Below are 19,916 nucleotides of genomic sequence, written 5' to 3'. Positions count from 1 at the left end.
AGTGAGGGACCCAAACATGAACATCACATTCAAGGTGCAGTCCTCACCTGTGCCACACACAAGGGGACAATCACTTCCCTAGGCTTGCTGGCCCCACTAGTTCTGATGCAGGCCAGGATGTCATCGGCCTTTTTGGCCACCTGGGCACACTGTCAGCTCCTGTAGAACAGTGGAAGTGGCAGGCTGGGCAGCTGAGATAGGTAATCCCACAAGTACGGGCAGGAGTCTCACTGTGTAAATACAACAGACAAATCAGAACTGGCTAGGGTAGCTGTGTCACAATAGAAGGGTGAAGATTGATTCAAACATCTACGTGCTTCTGAGAGACTCATGTTTCTAGAAATGGAGTTTCTACCTCAGTTATTTTCTATTTAAAAGGTCATATGGTTCTAGCAGGAAAGCGGTGTTCCAAAAGCCACTTTCAGCTCTGTTCACCAGAATGCCAGACTAGACAGGTCCTTCCTCTCAAAGAAATAACAATATCAAAAACGAAAACCCACACAATTGAGATAGAAACAACTTCTCAAACACATTCTCCTTTCAAACACAGCTAAAAACGAGGACAAGAACTTAAAAAAAACAACAAATCTAGCACAAAAAAAGCACATGTCAAAATTCAGGTGTTTCCACTTCTACTGTATATTTTTATGCTAATCATCTATTAATTGGACTGCTAATATGATTCCTGATTAAATTCCCTTGTGAGTTTGGACAAAAACCACTACAAACCCATATTTGTACTCATCCAATCCTTTCCAAGGATTCATTTCATGTTTCCTTATAGTCTATCTATAATCACTGTGCTCTACCTAATATTATTGCTCACGCAAACAAAAAAACCCCAAGAAGCTGCAGCATTCAGAGATAAAGATCACCTACAGTAAGCAGGTCTACTTGCAGAGCCACTAAAATAAATTTCCAGTACTGAATCACTTTCATAGTCTCTGCAGTTACTGCTGAGCAGGGCTTCTCGAAACACGTACCTACATGTTTAAATCCAGCAGTATTTGTTTACGTACATTTCTCCCCAGTAAAAACCCTTGGGAAAACTGTTACTGCACGAAGAAGTGAAATTTGTGTTTGAATCATTATCTCTACCTCCTAATAAAAAGCAGTGGCGTTACACAGTAAATACAAAGGTTTCCTTTTTTCTTCATTCTACTACAATTACAGCAGACAAGTCTGAAATCTTTCCATGCTCAGCAAGTTACACAAACACTGACACTGCAAGTTTTGCAAATGAACTCAGTGAAAACCTAAAAAAAAAAAAAAAAAAAAAAAAGAAAAAGTCTTAAAGTATTGCTCGCAGGGCATCTCAAACAGGAAGAACACTAAAATCTATTTAGTTACCACCTTTCAATTCTCCCTTCTCTCTTAAGAAAAGTCAGGGAGACATGCAATTCTGATAGATAACAGTGGGCAAAGGCGGAGATGAAACATCCCTAGCACTTCTGCTCCAGTCAGACCTACCTGAACAGCTTCATGCCATTTGACACCCAGTTAACTTTTTATTGATGACTGATACTATCACACTCCTTGAGAAAACCACCAGCATACACAACAGCTTCAGACGTGTGCTGTGAAGGGGACTGTTGCTAAGACAGAACAGTGCTGGTAGTCTCACCAGTTTAGCAGAAAATCTGCCCAATTACTGTCCCAGCGCAGACACTGACAGCAGCTCTCCCTGTGCAGCACACACTACAGGTTACATGAAGGTGGCAAGCTGCTGCTCCCCTTCCTGCTAACTGAGCACCTGCCAGACCACCCCATAATACACACGCATGTGGAGCAGGAGCTTACCAGAAACAGACTTCCTACCTCAGCAGGGCTCTGCTTTTTTTTTTTTTCTTCTCTATATTTTAATAGTATTTTGAAAAACGAATGCACAGAAGTACAAAAAAAGAAAAACCAAAGAACTTTAACTCCATGTTAAAGAACATGGAGAAAATAATACATGAATATTTGAGGCTTTTCTCAATGACATAATTCCAGGAGAATGCTAATCTGTTCTCTACCATAAAACAAAAGCATGTGCTAAACAGAAATACTACAACCTGCAGTCACTTCTTAAAACTGCTGTTTGCCAATCTTAATAAATCAGTATGGTGAAAAAGAAGTACAGAAACATGCAAAAAAGAACAACTTACAGAAATACTATGTCCAATTCATGATGTCAGGCATTTGGAAATAAACACACCACCCAAAAAATTAAAGCCAATATACTTTCTCCCTCTCAAGAACATTTGCAGTTACCAGTTTTTGTGCTGTTTGGTTTTTAACCATTATTTCAGAAGACCGTTTTCTTGTTCATTCACGATACTCAGTTCATAAGCAAGTTCAACACATCTGCAGGCTTTATTTAGTGCGTCATTCAAACTCTGTTGTTGAGAAAAAAAGCTTCCTGCTATACAACCTTGGTGCATCAAAGTAATACAACAAACTTTGTGAAAGTTATCTTCACATACGGCCTTAAAAATGATCGCAGAATCATAGAATGGCCTGCGTTGAAAAAGGAGTACAATGATCATCGAGTTCCAACCCCCCTGCTGTGTGCAGGGTCGCCAACCACCAGACCAGGCAGCCCAGAGCCACATCCAGCCTGGCCTGGAAGATGATAAGATGGTAGCATCTCTATTTTACTGATTAGAATAGGAAGAAACGAATCAAGATCAAAAGTGTTAATTACTTTTAGCACCAATCTTAAGCACCTACTTTTTGACATACTTTACACAACAGCTCAACTTCAAAGCAGTTTCTGCTCAGATCAGATGGAGCTGAGAACATTCAGTACTTATACAAAACAAACCCCAATTCTACCTTGATTATCAGAAATACAGAACAAGCAATTACAGTTCCCATCACAAAAGCAGCTCAAGCAGTTTATACAGTATCCCTTATGAACAGCAGCACCAGAGGCCAAGAGAAAGAACTGCCTCTGGAAAGCATTCAACTGTATTAACCACAAAACTTCTGTTTTCCTTGAATTCCCTGACTTGGAAACTACCACTGTAGCACAGGAGGCCGCACACAGAACTCATTACAGCACACACTACACACAACCACAATTCTCTCTAACAGTAGCTGCATCTGTAACGCTGAATAGTGGTGCATCAAGGAAAAGCTAAACCTGTAAATTGCTGGAGCATAAAATATAGGTCATATTGTTTTCTAGCTTTGATTATTTGATTTTGCAGATTCCATGATGCTTCCTTAGGTTATATGCAATGCCCTCGATTTAAAATAAAAACAAAAAACACAAAAACAACAAAAAAGCAGGCTCTTCATCACACAGCAGCTCACCAGAGTTGGCACTTTTACAGCCACAGCTAGTGTAGGAGCTGACCAAGCAACTCGCACAGCAAATATCACCCCTCAGCAGGGAACAGCTGGGCACCACCAGCAAACATTTACATTTGCCAGCAGTAGCAGAACAGCCACGCTCCTCACCTGAAGGCCCATTCTGCTCCCCAGGTGGCAGTGCAGAGCAGGCTCCCCATGCCCCCATTACATTTGGACTACCTGTAACCCCTGCACAACCTGCCACTTCTCCACATCCCTCTCAGATCTGTCTCTTCATTTCTATCTCTTCATCCCATTTTCTCTGCTGTACGCAATCACTGCCCATTCCCAGCCAGGCAACTTACCCCAGCCAGGCTGTCTGTCTGCTGACAACTTGTTTGTATCCCCAGGGTCTTTGCCCAGCCTGTCCTACTCTCTGGAAACACGCTACTCCTTCACTCAGCTGACTGGGTTCAACTCCAGAGTCCCATTTTTCCCAGTACATCACTCTCACTCCCACTGACATACTCAACAGTATCTCCCTAATGCCTTGTGCCATCATAACTGCCCAGTCTGCCTTTTCCCAAGAACTGCTCACCAGCTGCTCCCAGTTCACTTGCCTTCCCCAGTCTCAGTCTTAGTTGCTCTCTCCACTTCAGGAGAATTTGGTTGCTTTCCCAACCAACTCTCCTCTCCACCTGGTCTTTTGCCTTTCCCACGTTCAGCTCAAATTACTTTATGTTAGAAAGAATAAGTACTCTCTGAGAAATAGTGCAGTTTTAGCCTGTCCAGAACATCTGGAAAAAAGCTATTTCTGGCAAAGCAATTTCATTTCAGTCACCCATGCTATAGGTTGAAGCATTCATTCACTCAGGTGGTACGCAATGCTGTCAGCACTAGGAGATGCAAGAGGTCTGTGCAGCTCTCCATGGAGGGACATCACCACCTTGGCTGCTGTGACCCAGCATTTCTGCAAAGCACATACAAACTCTTCTGTAAGAATTGAATTCAGGTGAGTTTTCACGGCCATTGTGGTAAGAAAAACCCACTTCTCAAGTTTTACATCTGATTCAATTCACAAGGGGCTACAGCATTTCAGACAAAATGCTTACTAGATTTTAAAACAAATAAACATCACATCTGGGCAGAATCATGGATTTTTCCTTAGTCTTCAACTAAATCACACTTTCTGGAAACACAGTCAGCTGGCATGGAACATTTTGGTATGAACTTGTTTTTGATTTGTCAGAACGAAACATGTTCACACACAGCTGGGTGGGCAGCACAATGCTGCAGCTGGAGCACTGCCACCCAAACAACACTGAAAACAGCACTGTTGTCCCACCAGCCTGCCAAACACAGAGGCCAACCATCTCCTACAACTGCTGCAACTGCCAATCAATACTCTGTATAAACAAGCAACAGCCAACCCATCTAGTCAGTTAGTAGCTGACAGTCTCCTGAGACACTAGGTCGTGCCCTGGGCAGAGGTAACAGCTGATCTGCTTTGTTCTGACCCTGCATCACTTCCTTCCACAACTGCTATCCCAGCTTTACACTCCCCTAAATCCTCCAATTAGCACAGCAAAGAGATTTATCACTTCTGCAATTAAGAAAAAAAAAAAAAATAAAAAATAAAAAATAAAAATAAAAAAAAAAAAAAAAATCAACTTATCACTAGCATGTGCTATCAGCATTCCCCATCACCTCACCCTGGTAACCACACACCATACAGCATTCATGGTTGCAGTCATGGGGATTTGCAGCAGCTTCACGTCAGCAACATCAGCACTCTGGGCTGACAGAGCTGTCCGTGACTGAAGCAGCAATTCTGCTCCTCTTGAAATGAAAGCTGGCCCATAATGCTGTAGAAGCAAAGTAACAGACCAGCTCTGCTCTGAATTGTACCAAAAAGCCTGAGGTACGCCCTTAACACTGCAAATAAGTTCCAAAACAGTTCATTCCCGATATATTTTGGCATGGGGAGAGGTGGAAAGGTGTGCATCCCAGGAGAGAACCTGCCTGATGCAATTTCACATAGCAAAGACCAAAATAACCGGAACAGGTGAAACGTCAAAATGATAATCAGCAAGACAAATAAAAAAGTCTAAACACAGATGAAGCTACGGCAACTCCACAAGCAGCAATTCAGACGTGCTACCTATGACTGTCACTGTTTTGATTGTCCTATTAAATATATAAATGCACACACACACATTTGGTCAAGGACAAAGAACACGCTGCCTCCAACTACAGAAACCTGAGAAATCAGTATGGAGCTCATACTGTTTTAAAGAACTTTATTATGTTTTAAAATATTTGTTTATTTTATTTAGATAGCAATGTTTATTTTCTTTAAATGTTACGCGGAAAAAAATACAACTGAATAATGGGTGAAGCGCACAGGTGACATTCGGTAGAATTCCGTTTCTTTCTATTTCTTAAGAAAGCTGCTAATGTTTTCAGCTTTTTAGATGAAAGCTTTCATGCTTGTTCCCAAAACATGATTAACTTCCTGAAGATCAGAATGATATATTCAGTTACAAGTTCGCTTTTTTTTTTTTTTTCCTGGAGCACTAACATTTTTGCCAGAAAATAGCTAAAAATATCTACAAAAGGGAAGCAGAGCTGAAAGTTCTTTACTTAAATTCTAAATAAAATATCCTAATTATTCTTCAATATTGTTCAAGTGCTATCATTTTAGCATCATCAGCACAGACTTTGCTCCCCAGTTCTGGTTACGTTTTTCTTTATTTTCTACTGATATATTCTGATACTGATCCATTCTGATATATTTCCTTGGCTAATGCCATTAGGTTCATTTATTTTTTTTTAATGGTATTTTCCTTATCCAATATATAGCAGCTGTTTTTTTAGTGGTTTCAAATTTATTTTTTCTTAAGTCCACAGTTTCGCCACCACAAAACAACCCTGTCACTGTGCTGTGCAGTCACTAACAGAACAGGAGATCAAGCCCCAAAGCTGCCTTACAACTTATTTTATACCACAACAAGAGGTGATGTTACATGGTAATAACAGGACTGTGACTACCCTTAACTCTGGGAGCAGTGTTATCTTAAGATTGCCACACTCCCCAGTAGAGATCACAGGCACTGACAGTCAGTAGATTGCAAGGAAGTGGAAGCAGACACAGCAGTTACTAATTACTTACTTTTAAAATCTTCAGTGCAACGCTATCCAGCAGTCAATCTTACAGACACAGAAGATCGGGACTTCTTCCTCCTTTCACCCTGCCTACACAAGGCTTGCTCAGCTTAGAGCTGTGTAAGTTTCAGTGCAATACCAATGCTAAGACAAACAACTGTTTCCCAAACTGACAGGGTTTGATTTTCTTCCCGTGTTACTAACATGACATGTTCAAGAATGTGGCCATTAAAAACTAAGATAAAAAAAACTCTCACTTTTGGACTTTCTACTTTTGAGAAGAGAGGCTGTACAGAAATGCATCTGTGTGAAAATGAGAGCAGGGTGATAAAGCGAAGCTCTTACTGAATTCCTGGATTAAATCGGAGTGGGGGGAGGAGGTAGAGGGAGAAAAGCGAATGTTCATGTGATGTTCCTTATTTCATGATGAGATTTGTAAATGCCAATGCAGAGGTGTTTTTTTTCCCTCCTCCATACATCAAATTCTATGAATTCTATTAGAATCCATTATTGGTCCCCAGTATGAATGCATCAAGTGATTTTCCTCAGTTGTCTACTCAATGGGGACAAAGAGAGTATTATTTACAGGTAACAAGAGGGACAGTACAAAAGCTGGACTGGGAGGACTTAGTTCATTAAGGGAAGAACTAAAGAATTCATTAAGGTGCCCTTGAGCCACCACAGCTTTGCAAGCATTCTCTGATGTGCCAATAATGTAGTAACAAATACCCAAGTAAACCAGTTAAGTAGTTTTCCTCATGTTAACACTAGTTTCAGTGTCATTCAAGCCACGGTCATTTACAATTATAAAAAACATGTTCCACCCCTGTTTCTACAAATCACACAGCAGCCAAATACCCAAACATTCCTCTGGGGTGCCTCTACATCCTCTTGCAAACTTAGAGCAGCAGTCTAGCAATACTGGAAACCGAAGCACGGCTTGCTTGCTTAATAACACAACATATTTACTTTAGTAACATGACAGGCAGACATTATGCTAGAAAGTTTTCCACATCATTACCTATTATTTATTTCTCGGGCAATTTTTACAATATTTTGTTCAAAAGACATTGTAACTGAAGCCCCCACACTTACATTGATATCATCCAGTCTACCAATTCATTTTCTCCATAAGCAATATGAAGACTGAGCGCATTGTGACACCTCATACATATTTAATAATTGCCTGATAGGTTGTCATTAACATCAAACAGCAATCTAAGTTTGCTACATTAAACATGATCCTTGTGTTAAGAGGACAATCACAAACTGCCTCCAAGATCGAGCCGGTATGAAATACCCACTGACTTGGACAAGGGGTAATGAGGCCAACTGCACCGGAGGAGACATTATTCACACACTGGATTTAAACAAAAAAAAAAAAAAATAAATAAAGTGAAGGGGGAGAAAAAGCTTCAATGGGTCATAAGACCAGACATGCCATAAGGCAATCTCTCATGGAATACTCATATTAATAACTGTTGTGTCAAAACTGAACACTCAAAAGACAGACAAACCTGCCTTTATGTTTTATGAAATGTAACCCCACAAAATTAATAATTCATGAGACAAAGAAAAATATCAGATTCGTATACATATGAATACATATATATATATATATATATATATATAAAAACAGAATACTGTCTACCTGTTTAGAACCAAATTTTGACTGTCCCACTGTACAGCTATCAATCTAGAAGACAACACTCTTCCAGAGTTCACAGAAAAAGAAATCAGCATGTAAGTCATTAAGAAAGAAAATAACATTCTCCCTTCATGTAGGTTCTCAATGAAACAGGAGAACACTGCCGTGTACCCAGATGTTGCTGAGAGAGTAGTAACTGACTGCTGTTATTCGTTCCCAGTGTTACGCTGTGTTGACAACAATAATGTTGGTATACTTTCTTGTGTGTGCACCAAGGGAACACAGTAAAACTCAGACTCAAAGGAAAAAGGGTAGGGAAGCAGGGGAGATGATTTTCAGATGACAATCAGATAAAAAAAGCTGGTTAAAACTTAATGTAAGTTTCAGCACATGAAGTTCAAACAACTTGGATAAACATTCTCAATCAGCCAGTGCTTAAGTAGAACAGAATAAAGCACTTAACCCATAATCCACAGCCACTACACATGATTTCAAGCAAATCATGAAATACATTTTCAAAACATTCGTTAGTCTCAAGATAAGTATTTAAGACCTAGAAAATGATGTGGCCATTTCCATTTCAATCATTATTTTATTTGCTGAAGTGATTGGCAGTCAGAGCTGAAGATAAAGAAGAAACTACTTACTCCTTTTGACACCAGCCTTTTCTGCTTTCACGGCCATTATGAAGTATAGAAAAATGCAACTGTGCCAGAAATCAGGAAAGGCATCAAAAGGTACTGCTCAGAAAGGTGGTGACAGTGCTTTTCTTAAGGTTTTTCCTCTCCCCAGCTATAAGTGAAGTCTAGTTACCTGCACTTACATTGTGAGCAGTAGTGTTAAAAAAAAACATACTTCCAAGCAAATCAATATAGGGTATGCACAAAAAAAAAAAAAAAAAAACAAAGGTCAGAATAACACTCCACTTTTCTCCACATTTCCTGCTATTTTAACCACATTCAACCCAGCAATGATCAGACAAAGAACAACCAAAGAAGTTCAGTATTAGTAAATTTTAGTAATTAAAAAAAAAAAGTTAATTCCTACCTTTATCATTCTTGAGAGATCCCCAGCATCAGCTAATTCCAACACTATGTTCAGTTCGTTGTCTTCAATGAATGATGCATAGTACTTAATTACATTTGGATGATTCAGTTGCTAAGAAAGCAGATTTATAACACACATCTTAGTGCCATGTCTTATCTCTTATGAATCTAACATTCTTATTTAGGAAAAAAAAAAAAAAAGACACCTAAAATTTACTACAGTAAGACATTTGTGCTTATAAGAAGCATTGACTGATAGGCACTTTGCAAGAACATGCAAGACTGCAAGAACATTGTGGCCATTTTAGGTTGACGTCACACTGAAAGAAAACAACTTCTTTAATTGCATCTATGCAACAGCATTGCTAAAGCCATCTGAAACAGTCATTTTTTAAAAATCACTATGCACAAAACACTTATCTAGAATATTGTAATTTTAACAATGTCTACTTGAAAAGCTACATCATTTTCTTGGATTCACTTCTCAATGTTAACTCTCAAAGCAATTAAAGATTCCTGAAGTGAGACTTATAAAAGCTCTACGTAAGTAGCAGTGGACACTTTCAAATATATCTGTGGGAAAAAAAAAAATGTACTTCAATGATAGCTGCAATTTTTTATTATTTTAAAACTAATCTTTTACCTTTAGAAGATCTATTTCTTTGATGCAGTCAGCACGGGCTTTGGCATCCATTAAATCAAATATCTGTGCATAAGAGATGAGATAAATTCATCAACTGATTAAATAGGACACTGAGTGATTTTTTTCTTTTTTCTTTTTTTTTTTTTTTTTTAAACTCACAGCATCTGCACAGCAGCTCAAGTTACGCGCTCCATACATGACAAAAGGTAATACTGCAATCAGAAATACTCCTAATGCTCTCTGCGCAGTTGTTAACATCGCACTCCCCAAGTACTGATTTGCTGCTCTACCAATTCTTGCAGCCCCACTGTAGGAAACAGGTACATTGAAAGTACAAGTTTCCTGCCAGCTTAGCTGCCACCTCTACTCATCTGTTCAAATACATGGAAATAATTCAGCACCTATCCTTCAAGTCAGTTCTAATCCAGATGTCAGCTTCCTCTCCCATACCTCCCACACTATTATCAGAAACTGATTCTTTCTAAGGTTGAGCTAGCCCTTCTTCCCTAGTCGCTTGCTACAGCCTTCTGTCTCCATTTTAAAGACAGCATACACTTCTGTTCCCTCAGGATCAAAACTTCACTGTCACCTCTGATTCCTTCTCTTCCATTTCTTGCCCTTCAGCAAAGGAAGAAGTGATTTGAGTTCTGTAATTTGTTTACTACAGCGCTTTTTTCTAAACCGTTATCTGTCACCTTGACTCTTACAGCCTTTTACAGTTCAGCATCTCTGTTCTTCATTTTTTTCCCCACCTCCCATCTGCTTCAAATCACTCTGCAATCAATCTCATCTTTACTGAACAGTAAATTGTGAACAAAACTGAACAAAAATTTAAATTAACTTAACTGTGCAAGAGGTAATTTTTTTCCTGGCCATTAAGAATCCTTATGCACATTCTAGTGCTTACATTTGACATAAGCTCCTTCTATCTTCACACCTGAAAACTTCCATGTACACAACTCACAACTAATCCCAGATACAAAGACACAGACTAACAGTCCTTTGAGTACACAACACCCACACAAAAGCGCTACTGAAATGCCAAACCTGGAGATGGAAAAGAAGAAACGGGAGAGAAGGAAAGAAAACTACCAAGTGAGAAAGCGAATAAAAAAAATCTCACAACTACTTGTATACTGACACCAGGACAGTGGGTAATATACTGAGCTGCATGTAACAAGAGCTCCTCCTCAAGGAGGAGGTTCTGGAGGCCATAACAGAAACAGCAGGGTAAGTCACAAGAAAGCAATGCTAACACTAAGAAATAAAGCAACTTCAGATGTAACAGGAAAGAGTACTGTATATGAAGCTATAGGTACAAGTATTAGAAGATAAATAACACATGGAAAAGACAACAGAGTTTACTTATTAAGGTCAGGATCACATCTAGCCAAAGAGATGAAATCGTCTGCATCTGCTATAGATCGCAACTCTGAATAAAAAAACATCACCTTTTAATCATTTTGAAATACGCCAACAATCCTACCATTTGCTACAGTCGTGAAGGACTGTAATAACTTTCCTAGGAAGCTTGTAAATACTAGAGAAACATGTGACCCTCTAGTGACCCTCATTTACAGTGGGTCACTGGGAAGGCATGAGATCATAAATGGCTTTCCCAGCAAACTAAAAGACTAGCGAAAGGAAAAATGCACACATCTCTCCTCAAAACAATCCATTAAAGCATACTGGGTAGCAGGGGATGTAAAAGAGGATCAGTACAGGTGCATGTCTTGAAGTTCCACATGGAGCACTGGAACAGGCTGCCAAGGGCAGTTGTGGAATCTCCTTCTCTGGAGTTATTCAAGACTTGCCTGGACGCCTACCTCTGCGACCTGGTTTAGGGAATCTACTTTGGCACGGGGGTTGGTCTCGATGATCTCTAGAGGTCCCTTCCAACCCCTACAATTCTGTGATTCTGTTGGCTAAGTTCTAGATACTGAGTTAAGAACATGTCTTAAGAACGATGGAGGGATCCAGATGTGGGCATGGAGAACTCCAACACACTGGGGAGCCCTAATCAAAGCTGCAAACAGAATTTGGGACTGAAAACTGTACACAAGATCTACTCATAATGCTTAGAGGAATTATTCAAAGCACAATTTCAAAATTGAAAACCCAAAGATTGTCACTGTGTGAAGAAAAAGAAAGAAAAAAGGTAGTCTGCATCCACTAATGACTCTCTCAAGAAAACTCAATTCCTCACTCAATTCCTTATCTGACATTTCTGCTCCTTTTACCATGAGCGTGCTTCATAAACTCTTTTCAGGGTGCAGAGTATTTCTAAGCAATCAAGCATCAATACTCTCTACTAAGTTTGCTTTGGAAACACACACTTCAATTTACTGTTCATGAATGTAGGATAACCAGCTCTTTGCCAAACCTCTGCATGTTGCTATTCAACATTCCAAGCCCAGACATAACCCCAAAGGACTATAAGAATCACCTTCTAGAAATGCAGAAATCCGACTGCAAAGATATTAACTTCCTCCAATGAAAAGACTAAGAACAAAAACTAAGCAAACAAACAAACAAAAAAACAACCACCATGAGCCAGGTTAGCTCAAGAGAAGCTTCATGTGAGCACAACAAAAACCCTCTGCACTTCAACATCAGAAGGTAATTCAGCACTGAAGAACATCTCACGCCAGAAAACAGAAGCCCCAGTGAAAGAGGTTAAAAGCTTCAGAACATCCTTTCAAGCACAAGTCAAAAATAACATGAGGCACCTGGTAGGAATCAGAGCACCTGTTCTACAGGAATTGCAGGAGACAGATTACCACACAGGTATCACTTCTCTCAGCTCTAACTTATTTTCTCTCTTTTAGCTATAGCAGCACATACCCAGCAGGTAAGTGACTGGTCTTCCCTGTACCTGCACTGTTACAGCCAGGTGACAGATTTGCACAACAAAGATCTAACAAAATTAAAGTGATTAATCTTTGGGACCATCAAAAAACATTAATGACAGGCAGCCTGGAAGCATCCAGCATAGTGGAGACGTGCTGAGGAGGAAGGAACTGTCAGCCATCCTCCTCCTCCCAGCAAGGAGCTCTGGGCACTTGTGGTGGAAGTCTCTGAGGAGGTTTGCACAGGACTGCTGGGAGCCAGCAGTAATTACTGTAGTAATTACGCAGTGCTCACACATGCAGTCTAGCTGGTCAGTAATAAATCCTGCTGCATCCTGATTAGATTATCAGGGCATTTGTTAGGCTAACAATAAATACTAGCTCTTGACTTCACTGACAACATCAGCATTAGCATAACTAAGGCTATAGGTGCCAAACGGCACAAAGTGTAACCACAACGGTAGATGGAATTTGTATTATTTTAACCTCATTTTCATTTTCAAGGACTATGGTAAGATTAACATTTCTACAAAGTAACTAAATGTTTGCTGTGGAAAACCTATTAAATACAACTTCTGCATATCAATATTTTTCCAATGCATCAGTTTTCACAAAGCATCATCAAAATGTCATTATGACAAGGGCTGTACCCTATTTAGCAATTCCTGAAAGCACTCCAGCAAACAGAGGTGGAGCAATGCGAGAGGACCTCTTCAAGCCCTCACCAAAACTGTTCCTTCCACATTCTAGAAGCATCAGCAGTAAGCGCTGTCAGGAGATCCCAGTACTTACAGAACCACTCGTGATCTATTTTAAGGCACAGAACACAAACTGTTCCCTAGGCAGATGTGTAAACTAAACAAGGCGGCTGCAATACGTGCAATCAGCTTCCTGAGTCCACTTCTTGCATGCAGGCTGACATACGCACCTACTGCTGCTCAAAGCTCTGTGCGAGGAGAAGGTTTCACAACAGCCACAAGAGAAAACATCAAGCCTTAGCTTCTAAGTGCAGACTGTATTTGCTCGATCACCAACTACCAATTTAACTCAACTTCTCAAGTAAAAATGAATGTGTCAGTGTCAATTTCAAATAGCACCACTTTCAAAACACGATAAGATGGGAGCCTACTTCACCCCCCCGCTCTAGAAGAGGAATGCTTGCTCCTTCATCACTTCTGCAAGAAATCCTCTCCAGTACTAAGAAAGGGATTTTTAGCCTCACTGTTTAAATGACTACTTAACCCATTTGTATCAAGTTTGATTTACAATAGAAATACTTTAAAAGTATTTCTAAAGCAAAACACAAACATCTCTGCTGCAACATAAACCTACAGACAAACAAGCAAAATAAAGACTCAAATGCACATAAATATTAAGAGAGAATACTGAACAGCAACAACGAGCATTACAGTATTTTGCCACTGCTGTGCTGAGACAATAGTGCTCCATAAAGTGTGAAATTACAAGTGCTTTCCTAAGATTAATTATCTCTAATTCAGGCCTGGAGTAGCAATCCACTGACAACGCACAATCAATAATGAATGTTAGGCGCTGGATAAAAGGATGCATTGTTTACACCTCTAATATAGAGGTCTCCAATTTTTTGAATGAAAGGGAAGAGAAGGAGGAACAGCATAGGCAGAAACGTGACGAATCTGCAATTCTGTTGAAACTCAGTTTCAGGAGATATTCTGAGTAGCTAAAGTTTATTTTTAAAAATACCACATTGAGCAAATATAACCTTACAGTCACTGCCCAGACACTTACATTCTTAAAATATACTATTTTAAGCAGTTTATATTTAAGTTCATGCTAGTTTCACAGTTCACATCCCCATACAGCAAAACCAACTGTTCATCCACAGACCTGCCTGTATCGTAATGTACTGACCAATCACCAAGAGAACTGATATGCCATTCTAAGGACAGAGACTTAGTCAAACAGCAAAGAAAGGGGGAGACTAGCAAAGGTTTACAGACACACAGACCCTTCCAATAGGGCTGAAATAGCTGGAGCATCTTACTAAGACCAATACCACTGAGAAGGATTGTCAAAAAAGTTAGTCCAGCCTAACACCCTTGAAGGAAAAGATGGTATGTCAAGCAGTAGGGAAAATCTAAGTGGAAAAGGTAACCATTTTAACTGATCAAGATCTTATCCTGTGGGACAAAGACTGCGTTTATAATGTGCCATAGAACCCATCATCTCCTCGCTGACTCCCATTTTTGGCATTCTGTAGCATTCTAAAATTTCATTTCCAGCCTTGGCTCTTGAGTATTTTTTGTAGGCTCCTGGCTAGAATGAAGACAAAAAGATCAGAGATGCTAAAGCAAGTATAACTGTAGAACACCGCCTGTAGAACATCATCTGTAAATCACTGATAGCTGAGTAGGTTTTGTCCTTCAAGAACAAGATTTCTTCCAGAACCTAGCAGTTGCTTCCTTCCCTAAGGGACAGCTGGAGTTCTTACTGCCCACAATGTAGCTGTGATGATTCTCTGGTCAGGATTATTTACAGTAGTAGTAAACACATGCTGCTTCCCCATCAGGCGTGGCCCGTTCAGTCCACTTCAAACATCAGGCTGGAAAGTTACCAAGAAGCTCTTCAAATTTAGACTGTTGCATTCAAAACCTTCCATGTGGCTGATCTTCACCAATTTCTGTTCGGTTCAAAGTATTACTTCAACATTAAAGAAAGTGAAGCAATAAAGATTTGTCTTGTAATTCTAGTTTTACTTTGGTAATACTTCAACAGCATCTCAAAAACAGGGATCCACTGAAAAAGACAGAACCAGATTACTACATAAACCATCTCCTAATTATGAAGAGGCCAAGAACACACCAAAAAATGAAACAAAAAACAGTACAACCAGAAGAAAACACAACATTTTGTTGTCTTTTTAAGTTAATAGAAAGCAATTGCAAGTTCAACAGTTTTCACACTGCTACAGAATCAGCTGAAAACCAAACCAAGAATACTATTACTCCGTAGCATCTGGACTCAGAAGCAACAACGATTTCAGTGAGAGTGGTTTCTGTCACCATCTGCTTGTCCTTTCTCCCACAGCACGTTACCACCGCATGCTTCTGCACACAGAGTTCTACGAATATCCGTTTCATAGATTAACATTTATATAACATTAGTATAACATTTATCAACATTGTGCATATTGCAGCCAAATAAAATTTCAATAGCAGAAAATAAACATTCTTGTTGGAAAGCTTCATTAAAAACAAATAAATAATAATCAAAATTGGCAGTCTTATTGGAACAAATAGCATCCTGAGATCCAGTAACTCTAAGGCTAAGTCTAAGTTAGAGAAGAGTTTGTGGGCAAAGACAAACAGAGAACCACAGAAAGGGATTAACTATAGACTCAGCCTTGCCAGGAAAATGAAGCAGGGTTGGAGGTGCAAGACTTGCAAAAGTCAGAAATGCAGGCCCGCAGTACTTAAGATGTGAGATGAAAAAGGAAGAAGAATGGCAAAAGTAGAAGAAAGCCCAGATCTCCATCTGGTTTTTGTTTGTTTGCTTTTCTAAACACAAAGTTAAAGGATTTAAGAGATATTGTCTCAATGGGGGAAAGTGGAAAAACCAAGCACAGGTCTAAAATACAGAGAAACAGAGTATGTCTCTCCTGATGAAAATAAGTTCTACTTTTCCCACTTGGTCTATACTAAGCTTTCATTAATGAAACACCAAAGTGGTGTTTTAATTTTAAATAAGTGACTGAAATTTAAAGCATCATCATCATAGAGTAGACTGAGAGGAAATCCTCTAAAAAGCAATCACTTCTCACTAGAACTATTAAAAACACATTTCATAACGAATTGACAGCGATTACCTAAAATAGCATTTCTAGGAAAATCTTAAGGAAAGCCACAGAAGCAGAGTAACAAGTTGGTCTCCTGTCCAAATAGAACCCCTTTACATACCAACTACACAAGCCAACACAGCCATGCCAAACGATCAGTGACACATCTGACCTATCACCAAACATTTGAACTGCTGGTAACAATTCAAGATACGGTTAATATTTATTTTGCTTCCCCCTACGGGATACCTAAATCACACCTTCCATTCAAATAACTGTCTTCTACATGGACCCAGCCCTCATATGGAAAGTGATTTTACAGATCACATGGCATCAGCCCTCCTGCTGTGCACTATTCAGGAACATTCACAGGATGCAGTTTGAAGGAAGCACAGTTTACATTGGATGCTTATAACTCTAGGATGAAGCCCTTGGAAAGAGCTGCAACACTTGACTCATTCCTTACTAGCCACCAATTCTACTTTTAGATATTTATTAGATGGTTTCTATAGCAGAGAAGCTACAAAGGTTGCGCTGAAAGTAATGCCTTCTGTTCTATTGTGTTGGCCCATGCAATAAGAGGCAGCTAGCGGTGGGATTGCAATAGATGCCAAACCTTCCCACCAATACTGTTCACTTTCATTGCCATGTGACAGAAGGCAGCAGATGGAACGTCTCACAATGGCGTCTGACATGGAAGTGCATATGAAACAGAGGTCTGTCACCAAATTCCTCCACATGGGAAAAACTGCACCCATTGATGTTTATCGATGCTAGTTGACCATTTCACGGAGACCAAACAGTGGATGCAGCAAAGTGAGGTGGTGGATGGTGTGCTTCAGAAGCAGGGCATAGCATGCATGCTCTTGATCATCACCAGTGAAAACACACAGATTGTAGTGGTGACCGTATTGAAAGGAATGTTTTGTAGCTGAGAATTAGCTCTATCAAGTAGTATAAGTGTGCTCTCTCTCATCATTTCCATGTAAACTGATAGCAGGCATTACTTTCAGAGCAATCTACATAGTTCAGTCATCACCTAGGTAAGGACAGCACGATGTCTTCTTCATAGACAATTATTTATTTTTTTTCTGACACGAAAATTCAGCTTTATACACTAACTTGAAATATCATTAATAGTACACACTATAATGTCTCTGTATTCTTAATGCAAACATTGTTACAAAAATTTCATAGTTAACAGTGAAAGGCTAGATTTTATGACTGTCTTCAAGCACCATGGCATTCACATCCTCCTTAATTGACATGCTTTTCAAGTCACATTTGACCTTTTCGGTTTCTCATGCACTGAAAATGAAGGAAGAATTAGCCTAATGTTTTAAGACTGTTGATCAAAGTTCTTAGAATGTATTTCAGCTTTTGAAGTGGTATATATCTGGCAGTTTTCCCAGAAGGGGGAAACAAGCCTTTTTTTTTCCCCCCCCCTCTAAATGACCGCTCATTCTCACCCTGCGTCACAGTTCTGCAAAGCAGAAGAAATCATGGGAATGGAACAGAGAGTCAAGATATGGCAGAGAAATTTACAGCATACGCAACAGCACAGCAAAATAAAAACTATTACATTCCAAAAAGCACTAGAAAATGGTCTCTGAAACCTGACACACGTTGTTTGGCAATAAATTAATGTAACTAAATGTCCTTTGGGACGATCGCAACCCTCCCTCAAGTAATAAGCTTGATATCTCTCAAGAGATCAGTACTGCAATGACAATTTAAGTTTCAATTTCAAAATTACACAAATTGCCAAAGAATTTTTAAAGAAAACCCAGTAGAGTATTTTTAAGGGGAACAGTTTTAGAATAAAGATCAATAAGCCACTCCAAACAAAACACATTAGAAATAATACTTAACCCTCAGATCAAGCTATCTTTCATTTGCACAACAATAAAAAAAGCAAGACTTTTTCCACTTAAATCATCACATAAAAGTTGTTACTTTTTAAAAAAAATAACTATCCACCAAGAACAAACTATCAGGCCTCCTAGTGCCTTATGCTAAGACTTACGTGTTCATCATGTTTCCTGGCATCAGTAACTTTATCAGTTTGCTGCTCTTCCGTCCTTTCCAACAGAACTGCTGTTGCACTACTGTTTAAGCATTTAATCATGGAAACATTTGGGCCCTTAAGAACACACAAATTCTGACCAATGTAATTCACTCAACTCCAATGTGCAGTTGCATTTATTTATTAACTACGGTCCTGAACATCGATGTATTATTCATGAAAAGATTAATTTAAAGTCAGCTGTGTCCTGCAGTCTGAAGGAAGCACTGAGCTATGTCTTGAAGCACAGTTTCCGGTTCATTTATGTTCTATGTAATACTCAAGTCTTTTGAAACAAGAATTCATTTCAATTATGACAAGGTTGACTACGTATACACCTTGTTTGATTTAAGCACTTTTGGAGCATGATTGCTACCTGAAAATGACTTTCAAACAGCACCAGCTCTCAGCAACACTGAATCACGTTTTCAGTCTGCATAGTTCTGTATTGAGTCTTGTCATAAAATTTGAAAGCTCTTGATTTCTTATCTAGATTCTTCTAGTATCTAGAAGTTAAGCATTTAGAAATTCATTAACGTCACAACCAAACAACGTACGCCTTTCAAATTTAACTGTATACTTTTGAGTACCTATAAATCACTGCGAGGCTTACACTTGACGTGTACTAAAAGTAAAGCAATCCTTACCTGAACCTTCTTCAGTGCTACTGGTACCCCATCCAACAGGCAGGTTGCTCTGTAAACTTCACTGAACTGGCCACGGCCAATCTTTTTCTCTATTCGGAAATTGGCAAGTGTATTATAGCCCATGTCAGGTCGCAAGGCTTTCTAGAACAAACATTACAAAGAAGTTAGCATCACTTGCAGAAACAGATACTAGCTACACAGAGATCCCAATCCTCAAAAACACACAGCTCTAAGTGTTGTATTTAATTCAGTAAGACAGGGGGGTTGGAGATTCATGATCCTTGAGGTCCCTTCCAACCCTGGCCATTCTGTGATTCTGTAATCACAGAAGGTGTAAAGAGCTGTTTGAAAATATACAGTTTGAATAATTAAATTTGCTTTATTCTATTATATTAGAACCTAAACTGTTTAAAGTAATAATACATTCTATGATACGTTCTTTCTAATGAAAGCATTCATTACTATTTTCTTTGACGAGAATTTAAAAGTGTTGCAATATATTTAAACAGGTAATAGAAGCAATAAGGGATCAGTTTGCATAACAGGATACTTATGCAGACACTTATGTAACTACACAATATGTTTTTATAGATACTTCTGTTGCTCCAGAAGTCAAAATATTAGGGCTCCTGTTTTGACAAAAGTGGTGTAGCATAACTGCACAAATGCACTCTACAACAAAAGACCTAGCTTAATGAGGTCTTTGTAGTGCTTTTAGGGAAAACATCGAAAGTTGCACACTGCTAAGATTTAAAATTCT

General features: G+C 39.2%; 1 protein-coding gene across 2 annotated transcripts in view; it reads right to left on the bottom strand.

Annotated features, from left to right (window-relative positions):
- NEK7 (NIMA related kinase 7) overlaps nucleotides 1-19,916 on the bottom strand; it is a 61,981-nt gene that overhangs the window by 27,233 nt on the left and 14,832 nt on the right. For both annotated transcript variants that reach the window (XM_042819533.1, XM_042819535.1), the window contains exons 3-5: nucleotides 19,157-19,297; nucleotides 9,782-9,844; nucleotides 9,140-9,250 (exon numbers count right to left, since the gene is read on the bottom strand). In XM_042819533.1, the coding sequence (XP_042675467.1) occupies nucleotides 9,140-9,250; nucleotides 9,782-9,844; nucleotides 19,157-19,297 (315 nt within the window). The remainder of the gene's footprint in view (nucleotides 1-9,139; nucleotides 9,251-9,781; nucleotides 9,845-19,156; nucleotides 19,298-19,916) is intronic.

The sequence above is a fragment of the Centrocercus urophasianus genome, unplaced genomic scaffold, assembly GCF_019232065.1.
Source record: "Centrocercus urophasianus isolate 14NV4802_14NV808 unplaced genomic scaffold, USGS_Curo_1.0 seq_18, whole genome shotgun sequence".
Taxonomy (NCBI): domain Eukaryota; kingdom Metazoa; phylum Chordata; class Aves; order Galliformes; family Phasianidae; genus Centrocercus; species Centrocercus urophasianus.
This window is presented reverse-complemented; position numbering and strand designations above follow the sequence as displayed.